This window comes from Rhinopithecus roxellana, chromosome 17 (genome assembly GCF_007565055.1).
Source record: "Rhinopithecus roxellana isolate Shanxi Qingling chromosome 17, ASM756505v1, whole genome shotgun sequence".
Taxonomy (NCBI): domain Eukaryota; kingdom Metazoa; phylum Chordata; class Mammalia; order Primates; family Cercopithecidae; genus Rhinopithecus; species Rhinopithecus roxellana.
Genome location: NC_044565.1, coordinates 57,656,515 through 57,671,612, shown reverse-complemented (window position 1 = coordinate 57,671,612; position 15,098 = coordinate 57,656,515). Strand labels below are relative to the sequence as shown.

General features: G+C 49.7%; 1 protein-coding gene and 1 long non-coding RNA gene across 2 annotated transcripts; one reads left to right on the top strand and one right to left on the bottom strand.

The window, feature by feature from the left end:
- Window positions 1–411: 411 nt before the first annotated feature.
- Window positions 412–6,768, bottom strand: MYCN (MYCN proto-oncogene, bHLH transcription factor). The gene is made up of 3 exons (XM_010354670.2): window positions 6,579–6,768; window positions 4,497–5,403; window positions 412–1,922 (listed from the first exon to the last, which is right to left on the bottom strand). The coding sequence occupies exons 1-3, from the start codon at window positions 6,732–6,734 to the stop codon at window positions 1,318–1,320; spliced, it is 1,668 nt and encodes a 555-aa protein (XP_010352972.2). The 5' UTR covers window positions 6,735–6,768; the 3' UTR covers window positions 412–1,317.
- Window positions 5,666–11,390, top strand: LOC115894371. Its single transcript, XR_004054501.1, has 4 exons — window positions 5,666–5,816; window positions 6,225–6,348; window positions 8,595–8,823; window positions 10,465–11,390. It is a non-coding gene; the product is annotated as an uncharacterized LOC115894371 (long non-coding RNA).
- The last annotated feature ends 3,708 nt before the right edge of the window (window positions 11,391–15,098 follow it).

Here is a 15,098-nt window from a genome sequence, read left to right as displayed (position 1 = left end):
CTTGGAGACAAACTGTGCTCTATGTTAAAATAGAAGACTGTCTGCCAATGGGGCAAATACTACCAAAGCCCAATACAAGCAAGTTAAACAACCCTGTGACTGCTTTTACAGGGACTGATCTAAGGAGCCACACTATACAGAAGTGCTCTGCAAACTGTCCAGTGCCATTGCTACAATGCACAGAATACTCACTAGTAGCATCTCTATTCTGCATAATCTTGGAAATTTCCCCAAACTCAGTTTCCTCCACCTTAAGTGGCAACAATGACTCAGGCCCCCCAACCAGGATTGTACAGGTGCAAAAAGGGCTATTTATGGAAACCAAATCCCCTCTATAAGTTATGGATTATTTATGGTTGCTTCTTAAGGGACAAAGTATAGTGCCAGGAAGGAAAAGGTTGAGTTGCATCATTTAATTTTAAGCTATTTATTTTCATAAACATGAGGTATTTCAAAGTGCTATAAGATGCAGCACTAAATATATACATTTTGAAGAAATTAAACACAGAACTTTGCATTTACCCAGTTCTATGCACCAAACATGAACAAATACATTAACAGGAAGAAACAGGCTAGGAAAAAGGCATATATATATAGTAAATTTCTTTACAAAAGTTTCTTAGTTCAAAAAGTGATAAAGTAATATCTACTCAAAACTTTCACAACTCATTTTCATACGAAAATATAAGTATCAAATTTAGTTATGTATCAGCGTCATACTAAAGTATACAGGCAGTGTAAGAATTAGTACAGTACATAACAGAGATTAACAATATATTTGTATACAAAACATGCTCCTCAAACATTGAGGTATTATTACAGTACTTAGGTATGAACTTCCAGTCTAATACTGGCCGCAAAAGCCACCTCTCATTACCCAGGACGTATACAAAAGGCGGATGTGTCAATGGTATTTACAGAAATGTTCCCCAGGGGTATCAAATGGCAAACCCCTTATGTGGCATCTGCTGGAACTTAAGCACCATTTTAAAAAAGAAGGAATGACTTTCTGTTGTTTGGAAACTTGGAACACACAAGGTGACTTCAACAGCCCCAGAGGCTCCCAACCGTCACCAACTTTTACCGCTGTCATGGAGGTGAGGTGGAGGAGGCTGCAGGGCCACCCAGCATCCTGGGATGCAGGCTCTCCAAGGTCCCCGCAGAACCCCACACTGGTGGTCCTGCTCCCCACCCAGAGCCGAACTCGACAGGGGACCGGTTTGAAAGTAAACCAACATTCTTAATGTCAACACAATGTTTGTTTAAAAAAAATCAAAATGTGCAAAGTGGCAGTGACTGTCCAGTTTTGAGTAGCGTCTAGCAAGTCCGAGCGTGTTCAATTTTCTTTAGCAACTGCTGCTGTCTTGCCTGCAATTTTTCCTTTTCCAGCAAAAGCTGGTGCTCCTCGGCCTGGAGGGAGTGGACGTACTCGGTGGCCTTTTTCAAAATGACCACCTTGGCGGCCTTCTCATTCTTTACCAGCTCCGGCACGTGGTCCCTGAGGGTGAGAAAGCTGGACCGAAGGTCGTTGCGGCGCTGGCGCTCCAGGATGTTGTGGTTCCTGCGACGCTCACTGTCCTCCGAGTCAGAGTTTCGCGGGCTCAAGCTCTTAGCCTTTGGGGGGATGACACTCTTGAGCGGACGTGGGGACACCTCACTCTTTATCTTCTTCTGGGGGGGTGCATCCTCACTCTCCACGTAGGGAGATGGGGCGGCATAGTTGTGCTGCTGGTGGATGGGAAGGCATCGTTTGAGGATCAGCTCGCTGGACTGAGCCCTCCCGGGACCCAGGGCTGCGTTCTTGGGACGCACAGTGATGGTGAATGTGGTGACAGCCTTGGTGTTGGAGGAGGAACGCCGCTTCTCCACAGTGACCACGTCAATTTCCTCCTCTTCATCTTCCTCTTCATCATCTTCATCATCTGAGAACAAGATGCCAGTTACTCTCACGTGAGAACCATTTGAATGAAATTCATATATATTCATGTTATTATATATGTGCTATCTGTCTCTTCCGGCAGACCCTGGCACAGAGTGTGCTATTTTTACGGGTCCATCAACGTAGATGTGGACAGTTATGTATGTTTTAGATCTCTTTAAATTTTGTGGGAGGATCACCTGAGATGAGGAGATTGAGACCATCCTGGCTAACATGGTGAAACCCCGCCTCTACTAAAAATACAAAACTTTGCTGGGTGTGGTGGCATGCTCCTGTAATCCCAGCTAACTCGGGAGGCTGAGGCAGGAGAATCACTTGAACTCGGGGGGCAGGCGTTGCATTGAGCCCAGATCACACCACTGCACTCCAGCCTGGGCAACAAGAGCAAAACTCCATATCAAAAAGACAAAACAAGAGAAACATACATGCATACATATACATGTATGTGTGTACATATAAGTATGCTTTCCTTCCCCATTCCCCAACTGTGCTTTCAGTCTCCATTCAAGACTTTAGCAGGTAGTAGAAATAAATATAAATAACTTGGCCTTCAGGGTCAGACAGAATCCTGGCTCCACCGCAGACTAGTTGCATGACCCTGGTCAAGTTACCCAGCCTTTCTAAGCCTCTGTTTCCTCGGCTATTAAATGGGGATACCACTTTGACAGATAAAATGTAGACTTAGCATAGAGCTGCGCCTAGTAGACAGATGCTCAGTAAATGGTAGCTTTTATCATAATCAGCAGTCTGCCCGGTGGACTTATTTACATTTCTAGCTCCACACTTAAAGAGTTGAGGCCTCTCATTTTAGGAGCCTCATTTAGCAATTTACACATGGTTGTGTTTGATTTTAAGTCCTTAAACAAACTAGAGGAACAATTTAATTAACTGAAGAAGAAAAACAACTTTTCATCCACAAACCTGAGTTTTATACAGTAAGCAGTTTTTCATTTAACAAAGATCAAGTCTTAACTACAAAGCCATAATCCACAGTTGGTATAAACCCCCAAATGGGAGCAGCTCTCCTCAAAGCCACCAATAACAACAGCAACAACAAAAACGTGTAGCATCATGTGTGCATTCTTCCCCTCTCTCCTCATTGACTACCACGCTGAGGTAGAAAATTATTGTTTAAAATACAAGCATGAAAATCAAAACACATCTTCTGCTTGATCTGAAGGGGACCGGAAAGCTGAACAATTGTGGGATTTGTTCTAAAGCCGAAATGTGAGGCTGTTCCAGTCTGTAGGTCCCTTTAAGCCAATGTTTTGGTTTTCTGCCAAGAAGACAGCTGTTGGAAGGAAGTGCTTCCTCACCGAAAGCTGTCAAGGCGCAGACATTAAAGGGACAGAGCCGTTTCAAACTGGAGGCTTATCACCAAGTTTCCTTCCAGGAGCCTCAAAGATCTCTCCTCAGCCCAGAAGTAAATTTAGGACTGTTTCCACCTGCATTCTGAAAACACTGATTTTCAAAGTCCAAGGCGGGGGTGGTCCCAGCTCCCTACTCCAAGGACAAGGCAATGCCACTCTTTGGGTTGAGTTCTGTTCATCCAGACCCCCAGGGAAAGGCCTGGTTTTAATCCTTCCCTTCAGCTTAAGGCACAGACAAATGCACACAATAGAACTAACCAGTGAGTCCTCCCAGGATGCGAGCATTCCTGGGGAGGCTGCTGAGTGCCTGCCCTCGCCTTCAAGGGCACTGGGTTACAGATACAACTCACATCTCAAATTAGGCCTGGAATTCAGGATGGAAGACAAAACTGGAGCCAGTTTTCACTGCACATTGGAAAGAGGAGGCCCCTTAAGAATGTACACAACTGCTGCTGCACTTGCGGCCAGCTGCTGAATGGAGGGAGGGTGCCCCCCCCAACCCCCAGCCTTTCAGATCCCGGGCCCGCCTGCTGGACTCGCATATCGCCGCCTGCTGGCCACGCACCAGGAGCAAATAGCCCACCACCCACCGAGGATGGGGGAAGGGTACCGACATTTGAAAAAGAAAAAAAAAGAAAAGAAAAGAAAACCGGCTCTAGCCATCTGTGCAACCCTCCTATAAGTTCCTGCGCCTTAAAAAGGGCTTTGCACAGCCCTTGTATCTTCTCGGGATGTCTTTCCCTCCCCTGACCTGGGCCGGAGAGTCCCTTTCACCCTTGCGCTAACAGGTTTCTGTCCAGGCAATGCACCCAGCAACCTCCTAAACCCACACCCGGTTTAGCCACCAACTTTCTCCAATTTTATTCCTCAGGCTGCGCTACAAAAGATGGGGGGTGGGGGGAACGGGGTGAGGGCCCCTGATGGCCTAGAGGAGAGCTCCGCAGGAGAGGGTGGAAGGAACTTTAGTAAAGGCGAGAATTGGAGAACACCCTTTGCAGTGGCCTTCTCTCAGCCCCTTCTCTTTACCCCGAGGACAGACTTGGAGGAAACAGGACCTCTCTGCCCCCAGCACTGCCTCCAAAATGCTCCCCAGGCCAAGACAAAATGCTCCCCAAGCACTAACAAAGGGGACGCGACCCGGGGTCCAGTGCCCCAGGGAGGCAGCCGGACCCGAGTTCGTTCTTTACCTGAATCGCTCAGGGTGTCCTCTCCGGAGGTACTGAGGGCCTTGTGGTCGCCGCCGCTGGTTTGGCGGCCGCCTGGGCGCAGAGGGGCGACCCCCGGGGCCCCGGCTGGGGCGGAGACACCCACCCCCGAGGCGACCGCAGGGCCCGCCGCCGGGGCACTGGTCGGGGCTGCGGGCATGGGTGCTGGCTCGCGCTTGTTCACAGGAAAGGGGAAGACCACCGCAGGATCCACGCACTCGGCAGCCGGGTGGGCGAGCTCGGCGGGCAGGGCTGCCCCGGCGCGGCCGGCTCCCGCAGCCCCGCCGTGCCCGCGACTCGCAGGGCTGGCGGCGCCGGCTCCCGGGGACTGGGCGGTGGAACCGGCGGTCGGCGGCCCGCGGCTGTGCTGCAGCTTCTCGCTCACGGCGCGCTCCAGCTTCTCGCGGGCGGAGAAGCCGCTCCACATGCAGTCCTGGAGGATGACCGGGTTGGGGGTGAGGCCACCCAGTCCACCCAGGCCGAACGCGTCCTCCTCCGCCGGGCTGCCCCACAGCTCGTTCTCGAGCAGCATCTCGGTGACCCAGCTCGGGGGCTCGGAGCTGTGCTCCGCGAAGCCACGGCTGGGCGACAGCGGGGGCGTGGGCAGCAGCTCAAACTTCTTCCAGATGTCCTCCCCCGGGGGGGTCGAGTCGGGGCCGCCGAAGTAGAAGTCATCTTCGTCCGGGTAGAAGCAGGGCTGCAGGGAGTCAAACTCGAGGTCTGGGTTCTTGCAGATCATGCCCGGCATGGTGGACGCGGAGCAGCTCGGCATCGGCTCGCCTCCCGGCCGGCGACTGAACGCTTCTTTCCGCCCCGCTCGTTTTAATACCGGGGGTGCTTCCTTCCCGAGGGGGTCGCGGAAGGCGGGGGCCGGCGCCGACCTCCAACACTGCAACCGACAGACACACCGGAGAGGGTGGGCAAACGGAGCAGACTGAGGGGATAGGCAATGGGCGCCCCCTCTAACCCGGTTCCCCAATCTTCCCTCCAAGCCCCCCACTCTGCCCACGGCTCCCGAAGGTGGAGGAAGTTGTGCCTCTCGCTCCTTACCTCCCTCCCTCCTTTTGTGTACAAGCTGTCTACGACAGGGGGTGGGAGGGGGCATGCAGATGCAGGGGGTGGTGGCGTGGCTCCGCAACTTTGGAAACTGCCATTTCATTCACACAAGGCACTGCCTGGGGGAGGGGGTTGTTCCAGGCTGCAGAATTCTAGCTCTCACGAGCACGCAGACAACCCCACTCGCAGCGGTGTGGGGCTGGCTGCTCAGGAGAGCTGGGCTCTCCGACACAGCTACCGGGTATGGTATTGGGAGTACTTCTACCCCCTTTGTAAAAATGCAGCCTCGGGAGTGCAAATGATAGCAGGGGATTTAGGAAACTTTGCAAATGAAAAAGCCTTTCTCTAGACAGAGACCAACAACAGACACCCATATCCACAAATCCTTCCCCTCGGCATTCACCCGCTGCAGGGATACTCCTACCGATAGCTTATCTGGAACCTCTCTAAGCCCATTCCTGCTCTTCCAAACCCCCAACAACGTCTTCTTCCAGGGAGGGGGAGGTTGAGCCCCTGTTCTCGGGAATGGTGCAGGGGCGCCCGCGCGAGGAGGGTCACCGGGAGAGCCGCCTCTCCTCCGAGCTGGAGCAGCCGTGACCCAGATTACGACCGCGGTGGCCTCGCCCTGCCTAACCTCCCGTCTTCTTCCTCCAGGGGCACCCTTTGGAGAAGAACCCCAGCCTAGGGTGGGGACGCACCGGCTCTCCGACAGCTCAAACACAGACAGATCTTCTAGAGCAGGGGGAATTTCTTTTCGCAGAAGCCATTACTCCCCCCGGTAAGGGCTGCAAAAGGATTAGGGCGGGTCTCCTCTAGCCAGGATGGCTTCGGGGCTGGAACTGGCTTTTCTGGGAAAACCCAGAGATGGTTTTGTTTCGGAAGCAGAAACAGTCCCCCGGGCATATTCGGGCGCCCGGTGCGCACGTCGCAATCCCGTCCAGGGCTTGCTTGGCCCCGGCGCTCGTCGCTCCCTGGGCGCCAGGGCGGTTTGGAAGCCCTGCTCCTTACCTCCCGCCGACTGCAGGGGATCCGGAGGCGATTCTGCACGGGTGTCTCCGGGTGGGCCGGGGGGCGGGGGTGTCCTCGGGTGGCTACAGTCTGTGCGCGCTTGCGCCTGGCTAGCGCTTGCTCGGCTCCAACACAGTTCCCAGGAGCCCCCCGCATCCACCCAGCGCGTCCAGACAGATGACTGTCACTGCCTGCGCTTTGAAGCTCGGGGGATATTATTAACTGAAAAATCTGACACACCCGGGGGGCGGGGAGAGAAGGGGGCTGTGGCGCAGACAAGGGGGAGGGAGAAAGGAGAGGAAAGCGGCTTTACCCCGCCCTCCTGATTTCCATAAAAATCAGGGGAGGCGCCAAGGCTTTCGCGCCAAAAGCCACTTGCTTTTCTTTGCAGAGAGAAGGCTGCAAAGCTGGGAAGCCCGGGGTGTGCTCCTCCCGCCCTTTTGGACCCCCGGGCTTGCACCGGCTGCACTCAGAACCAGCTGCGCGCCGAGCGGTGCAATGCAGCACCCACCCTGCGGGCCTGGCAATTGCTTGTCATTAAAAGAAAAAAAAAAAAAATTACGGAAAGCTCCGGGGGTGTGTGTTGGGGAGGGGAGACCGATGCTTCTAACCCAGCCCCCGCTTTGACTGCGTGTTGTGCAGCTGAGCGCGAGGCCGACGTTGAGCAAGGCCTTGCAGAGAGGTTGCTCCTGTGTAATTCCGAAAGAAGGCTAGTCCGAAGGTGCAAAATAGCAGGGAGAGGACGCGCCCCCTTAGGAACAAGACCTCTGGATGTTTCTAGTTTCGAATTGAAAGGAGAGGGGCGCCCCCCTTGTTTGAAAATAAATAAATAAGTGCGAGCTACGAGGGTGGCGCCGCGGTGGTTTCTTCGGCCGAAGGCGACACCTCGCGGAGACTGAGCAGAAAGCGGAGCTGCCCGGCCTCGGCGCGGACCTGGAGGGCGGCCACTCCGCAAGTCTCCCGCCATCCCCGTGGGACTGTCCACGAGTCCTCACCGCCGCGGAGGGGAGGCGGCCTGGCTCTGCTTCCGAGGGGGAATGGGCGTACGTTCCCTGCAGCGGTCCCTAGGGCTCCCAAGTTAACCTTTTCAAAGTCACCATTCTCCCCAATTATGGGCAGACGAATCTGATTTCCAGAGATGGAACTGCTGTCCACACCTCCTGAGACCCAGCCTCGGCTCAAAAAGCTTGATTCCGAATTGTTGAAGGGAAAAAGGAAAGCTGCTGTCACTACTTCGTTTCTTTGTGCCTCAGTTTCCTCAATTGTGAAATGGAGTTCGTAGTGCCTCTTACCTGAGAGTTATGAAAGCTCTCATAAGTCTTCAGCCCATAATAGTTGTGTCAGCTATTATTATTATGATGACCACGACATGATATTCTTCCGGGGACAATAACACCTCTCTGTCCAGCAGCAGCATTGGTCCCTCCCTTCCCTCCACCATCAAATCCTGGCTTTACTTCACGCTGGTCTAGCTTTCTTACAGGTGCATTTGTCTGCAGGGGATCAGACATTACTGCCCCTGCCCGCCAAACTCTCCCCCAAGAACAGTCCTGGTCTCCTGGACACCCCCCTTCACAACCAAATACACAGTGAGGTGGGATTTTGCCTTGAAAACATCCCTTAGGCTTGCGTGGAGGGAGGGAAACCTGGCCCTGGGATTGGGGTGGGAAGGCTTCCCCACCTCCCCCTCACTTTTTTCTCCAAACTGGAAATGCCATTCTCCATCGCCCCCACCTCTTCAACTCACCATCGGATCTAGTTAAGGAGGAGGATGCTGAGGGTCAGCGGGCAGCCCATAAAATGCTCACAGATTAGCATTTGTGAAGACCTTTCCAGCCCTGACCCTGGATGCCTACAGAGCTATAAGGAGAAAGATTCCCAGAGTTCTAGGAAGAGGCCCATGAATGCGGATGAGCTGCCCTTCCAAGCACCTTTATTATTGTTATTTCCCTCACAAATGTAAAAGGCTTCACCTTTGCAAAAGCCCTTTACAGCCCCACTTCTGCTTTTCCCTAGCCCCCTAATCGACATCAAGCCCTCCTGCTGAATTCTCGCCTAGCATCCTGTCCTTTCCCGCCCAGCACTCACCTCCATTTGTCATGATCTATGCCTGGGAGTATTTGTTCAGTGCTCACTTCGGTGACACTGTAGGAGACAGGCTCACTCTCCCTCGCTAACCTGTGATGACCTGGGTCAGTTTTGCTCCAGAGGGGATCCTCAGGGCACAGCAGCATACCTGTATATAGTAAGTACTCATGGTATTGTTCAAGACCAAGATCACTGAATGAGTCCTTTTAAGGCAGCCAGGTCTTCCGTGGCAGGACTGTGAAAATAGGCCAGGATGGGTTCAGTTGCTCAGAGTCAAAGCCTTGCCTTTGTCCTTTCTCATCAGATGAATGACCATCAGTAGGTCATTCACCCTTTGTTGAGGGACAAGGTGTAGCAGAAGAGAGGGACAGAGGGACAGGAGACCTGGTTACTCTACATGCCTTTGAGCAAATCATTTATACTTCCTGGACCTCAGTCTCTAATCTCCTGCTTTTAATGCAAGCCAGTAATTACTGACAAGTCTGAATCAGAAGGTTAACAGAATGATAAAATGCAACAAATATTTATCGGTTACCTTCATTTGTAAGTAGAAAGATAAAAGACTTTGTACATGGAGAAAACATGCTAATGCTGATTCTTAGTCTGCTTATAGAGAAGCCTGAAAATCTCTTAAAAATGTTGAAATACTTCAACTATGTGAATACACACAAAACAAGTCTTCATATGGCTTCAAAGCCAAGGTTTTGTTCAGTACTGCCGTAGTTTCAATGTGTCCCCCGACAAAAGCACATGTTGGAAATTTATTTATTTATTTATTTTTTTGAGACGGAGTCTCGCTCTGTCGCCCAGGCTGGAGTGCAGTGTCCGGATCTCAGCTCACTGCAAGCTCCGCCTCCCGGGTTTACGCCATTCTCCTGCCTCAGCCTCCCGAGTAGCTGGGACTACAGGCACCCGCCACCTCACCCGGCTAGTTTTTTGTATTTTTTAGTAGAGACGGGGTTTCACCATGTTAGCCAGGGTGGTCTCGATCTCCTGACCTCGTGATCTGCCCATCTCGGCCTCCCAAAGTGCTGGGATTACAGGCTTGAGCCACTGCGCCTGGCCCATGTTGAAAATTTAAACCCCAGTTCAACAGTGTTGGAAGGGAGGTCCCCAAATACCAGTGGGATCTAGTCCCCAGCCAGTGTCCAGCCTCTTGACATTGTCAAGAGAATGAATTCGAAGACCAGTTGGAAAACAGTGAAAGTACAATTTATTGCAAAGGGAAAAGTAAACACTCAAGAAAAGGGAATGCGGGTGTACTCGAGAGACTCACATGAAAGGGGGTTTGGGGCTGCTACCTTTATGAGTTTCTTTAACCAAGAGGTGGAATATTCATGATCATTCCTAGAAAAAGGTGGAGATTTCTCAGAACTGTGACACTACCTATTTTTACAGCAAATGTGGGTCTTCTCGAAACTCTCACGATGCTGGTGGGGTGTGTGATTTAGTATGTTAATGAGTGTATAATGAGGTCCTAGGAGAAACCTAGGTCAAATCCAGTGCCTTGCTGAGTTCAGTGGGTCTTAGCCAGCTTGGTCCACACTCTATTCTTCAGGGTCTTGTCAGCCCATGGCCTCTGCAGCTATTTCAACAGTTTCCCTTTGCTAGTCATGTGAAATTGCTGCCTGAAATTTTCTATTATTCTGCAGCCACCTTGTATTATTCCTGTGTCAGGACCTAATGGGAGGTGTTTAGGTCGTGAAGGTTCCACTCTTGTGAATGGATTAATGCTAATTATAAAAGGGCTTGAGGCTGGGAGTTTGATCTCTTACTCTCTCTTCCTTTTTCCTGCCAGGGGATGGTACACCATGAAGGCCCTCAGCGATTGCTGGCACCTTGATTTTGGACTTCTCAGCCTCCAGAAACGTGAGAAATACATTTCCTTTCTTTATAAATTACACAGTCTGTGCTATTATGTTATAGCAACACAAAATGGACTGAGACAATACCCATCTACTACTGTGTCTGAGCCCCTGGGGAGGTTTGAAACAGAGGTAAGTTAAGGCGCAGGCTGCAAGGAGCTCACTGTGGACCAGGGAGGGAGACCCACATCTGAAATGGATGCCTCAATCTAATGACCAACTGCTAGGATAGAGTTATATACAGGGTTTGGCTTATGATTAAGTCAGGCGATTTTTGAGGGAGGAGAATATTTTTGTTTACATATCTCCTCTTTACTAAGACACACACACAAAGAAACAACATACACATACACACGTTGAGAAGGGCCCAAACCATGACCAGCTAAGAGAGCAACAGCCTCTAAATGGTTTTTCCAGATTGTGAATTAAAGATCTGCTGGGTTGGCCAGGTGTGGTGGCTTCTGCCTGTAATCTCAGCACTTCAAGAGTCTGAGGAGGGCAGATGGCTTGAGCCCAGGAGTTTGAGACTAGCCTAGGCAACATGGTGAAACCCCGTCTCTACAAAAAATATCAAAATTAGCTGGGCGTGGTGGGTGCATGCCTGTGGTCCCAGCTACTTGGGAGGCTGAGGCAGAAAGATCACCTGAGCCCAGGGAGATCAAGGCTGCAGTGTGCCATCATCACGCCACTGCATTCCAGCCTGGATGACAGAGTGAGACCTTGTCTCAAAAGAAAGAAAAAAAAGGAAAAAGATCTACTGGGTCTATCTTCAGGGATAACAGCCCAGTTTTTCCTAGGATCTTCACACCTTCTCCCTCAAAATGTGTACATTTTTACTGATTAAATAATTTTAAAATCTTTGGGATTGATTTACTTCATTTGGAAAACAGTAAAGCTAGCTCTCTGCCTAACCCAAATGCAAAAAAAAAAAAAAAAGGCGGGAGAGGGAGGGGTGGGGGTGCTGGATGTAAGAATTTTACTACAATAAAAAGATGACAACAGTAATAGAAAATTCTTGCCATATATTGAGTCAAAGATTATATCCCAGGTATACAAAGAGCTCCCACAAATTGAATAGAAAAAAACAGGCAGACAGAAATATGACTCTAGGATATGAGTAGGTAATTTACTGAATAAGAAATGTAAATTGTCAATAAACATATGAAAAGATGCTCAACTTCACCGGTAGTCAGGAGAATGCAAATTAAATCTCAATGAGATTAACGTTTTTGGGTCTAGCAGATTGTCCCAAAGTACTGGCCAGCCTGAGGAGTGGGGGCAGGGGCCTCACATACACTGTTGGTGTGCCTGCCCTAAGAGGAAAAGCAGTTCCACTCTTCAGGATCCATCCTACGAGAAATAATAAGACAAACACACAAAAGCATATAAATAAGAATGTGTGTGGCTGCATCATTCTCAATAACAAAAATACTATAAGCAATCTCAATATCCATAACAAAAGCAAATTAAACAGGAGAATGGTATGTAACATATCCATGCAGTGGAATTACATACACCCACAAGAAATAATGTGTTAGATCTGTAGTTATAGACTTGGGAAATGTTCGTGAACTTGAAGGAAAATAAGCAAGGTATAGGTCAATCTGTCTGGCATTTTGGATATATATGTACTTAGATATATCTGCATCAACCCAGTAACAAATTGAGAACAGTGGTTTACTTTGAAGAAGAGAATCAGTCAAGTGGAGGGAGAAACTTTGGACTTGATATAACATACATTTATTTATTTATTTATTTAGACAGTTTCATCTAGGCTGGAGTGCAGTGGCGTGATCTTGGCTCACTGCAACCTCTGCCTCCCAGGTTCAAGTGATTCTTGTGCCTCAGCCTCCCCAGTAGCTGAGATTATAGGCACCCGCCACTATGCCTGCCTAATTTTTTTTTTTTTTTTTTTTTGAGATGGGGTCTCGCTTTATTGCTCAGGCTGGAGTGCAATGGCACAGTCTCGGCTCACTCAGCCTCCACCTCCCTGGTTGAAGTGATTCTCCTGCCTCAGCTTCCCTGGTAGCTGGGATTACAGGCACATGCCACCACACCAGGTTAATTTTTGTATTTTTAGTAGAGACAGGGTTTCACTTTGGTGGCCAGGCTGATTTCAAACCCCTGACCTCAAGTAATCCACCCACCTCAGCTTCCCAAATTGCTAGGATTACAGGCATGAGCCACCACGCCTGGTCTATACCTTTTTTTTTTTTTTTTTTTTTTAAAGCAGTGGGGTTATGAGCAAATTTAATTTCTTTGTTTTTATTTTTCAAAAATAATTTTGCTACTCTTCAGTAAAGTTAATCATTTCAAGTGACGTAAGGGACCCTTTTGTGAAGCCTAAAGTCACTCCCAAATTTCTCCTTTGTTTCCCAGGACAGTTGGCATTTTTCCCACCAAACTACTATTGAACTGAGTCAGCTGAGAGTGGGTTCAAAGAGACCAAGATGGACCAAAACGGGCACTGCTTTAATTAAGATTAGAATCAAGCCCATCAAAGCCATTCAACATATATGATGTTGGATGTGCCCAAGGCAAAATGCATAGTTTTTTGACATCTGAGGCTGGAGGAGAGTTTGAGACCCACCATTGAGAGAGTTGGAGGTGGGAAGTTTTATTTGTAATGGCATACATAATTAGATTTAAAACAAAAATTATCTTCATTTAATGCCAGTAATTTGATTACTGACTTAGAAAATGGAAGTGTCCAGCAGATCCTGGACTGCCCTCAGAGACTAATTTTGCATCCTTGGAGGCAGCTCAAAGACCCCTTCCACTGTGAAGACTTCCCTCCAGCTTCATGCATTACATAGACTTGAGAGCGGACTAATGGAGTGAGTCAAAATGCACTGCAAACCATGAAGAGCTGCGGGAAATGGACAGTGGTATTGCCGCTGTGGAGTTGGAATTCTCATTCCCCTTAGTTTCCTTATGCTAAAAGTCAAAATGGGAAAGATGTCCCTGGAGGCAGCTGCTCAGGGCCAGGCTCCACGGGTATGGGGTTTGAGGGGAAATAGGTTTCCCCTTGTGGACCTCAAACTTGAATTTGTCAGTGCAATGGAATGGTTCACAATTAGGGGATCCTCATCTTAGTAGAAACCTGTAAGGGCTACGAGGAACTCTGATGCCAGATCTGGCCTTTGAGTCCATTTGGCGCTGCCCCTTGGAACAGGCAGGCTCTCTATGAAGGAAAGGGATCTCCTTTTCCTGGGATTACTTTCCAGGCACAATGACGTGCTTTGGCTGTATCCAGATCACCTTGCTCTGTGCTGCAGTTTTCGGATCTTCTCCTCAGGTGATTACTTAGTAGATGGCTGATCTCACCCACTGATTCTTGCTAATTTCATTTTCCTATAATGCTGGATACACTCCTGCAGCCCCACGGACGGCCCTGGCCACCTCAATATCTGAGTGGAATTGCTAGGAATCTGCCTGCTGGCCCTTTCAGTTTCCTTGGACTCAGATAACAATCACTGGTAAATACCAGTGATTCTATCTGCTCATTTCCAGAAGCTGCTACTTCTGGCCTAGAAAGTCTTTTCCTTTCATTTCTGCTTATTCAAATTATTTCCTCAAAGTTCAGCTGGAGACTGTCCTGAAAGGAATCTCGTCCTCCCTTCCCCTAACCCTACTCGTTCTCTGCCCCAAATCTCCATTAATCTTATATTGCCTGCCGCCAACAAGGGGGTTCTTTTTTCTTTTTTTAATTCTTGTCTCCCAGGCTGGAGTGCAGTGGCACAATCTCTGCTCACTGCAACCTCTGTCTCCCAGGTTCAAGTGATTCTTGTGCCTCAGCCTCCTGAGTAGCTGGGATTACAGGCGTGTGCCACCACGCACGGCTAATTTTTGTATTTTTGGTAGAGACGGGCTTTCTCCATGTTGGACAGGCTTGTCTCGAACTCCTGACCTCAGGTGACCTCCCGCTTCAGTATCTCAAAAGAGCTGGGATTACAGGCGTGAGCCAGCGTGCCTGGCCACAGGGATTCTTTATCAGATTCATGTGTGTGTGTGTGTGACTTCCCTAACAGGATGAGGAGTTCCTGAGTGCAGGACCCTTTCCCATGTTGCCTTTCCATCTTCTACATCATCTGCTGCAGCAGATGCTGGAAAGAGACAACCAGACACCAGGACACGCAGTGACCTGGTCACGCTTAAGGGATGCAATGGGAGGGGCCTTCTTTTTGAGGCATGAGGGCGCACGGAGGGGTAAAAACTCCCTCGTCAGGAATTCCTTAAGAAGGATTTAGGACCTTAGCAGGCCGGCGCCGTCCCCTCCCAAGAAACACCTGACAAGAAAGAAGAAATACCTAGTACGGGACTTCTTTCCTTCCCATTCCTTCCCCTGTCCTTCCTTCCTTCCTTCTTCTTCCTGCTTCCTTCCCTCCTCCTTCCTTCCTTTCCTTCCTTCCTTCCTTCCTTCCTTCCTTCCTTTCGACAGAATCTCACTCTGTTGCCCAGGCCAGAGTGCAGTGGCACCATCTTGGCTCACTGCAACCCCCGCCTACCAGGTTCAAGTAATTCTTGTGCCTTAGCCTCCTGAGTAGCTAGGATTACAGGCTCGAGC

What these genes read in the sequence shown, in the direction of transcription:
- MYCN (XM_010354670.2), bottom strand. Translation starts at nt 6,734, where the DNA reads ATGCGGGGGGCTCCTGGGAACTGTGTTGGAGCCGAGCAAGCGCTAGCC. An exon ending in TCCCCTGCAGTCGGCGGGAG is followed by an intron (nt 5,404 to 6,578) that starts GTAAGGAGCAGG and finishes TGTCGGTTGCAG; the next exon opens with TGTTGGAGGTCGGCGCCGGC. An exon ending in GGACACCCTGAGCGATTCAG is followed by an intron (nt 1,923 to 4,496) that starts GTAAAGAACGAA and finishes TCTTGTTCTCAG; the next exon opens with ATGATGAAGATGATGAAGAG.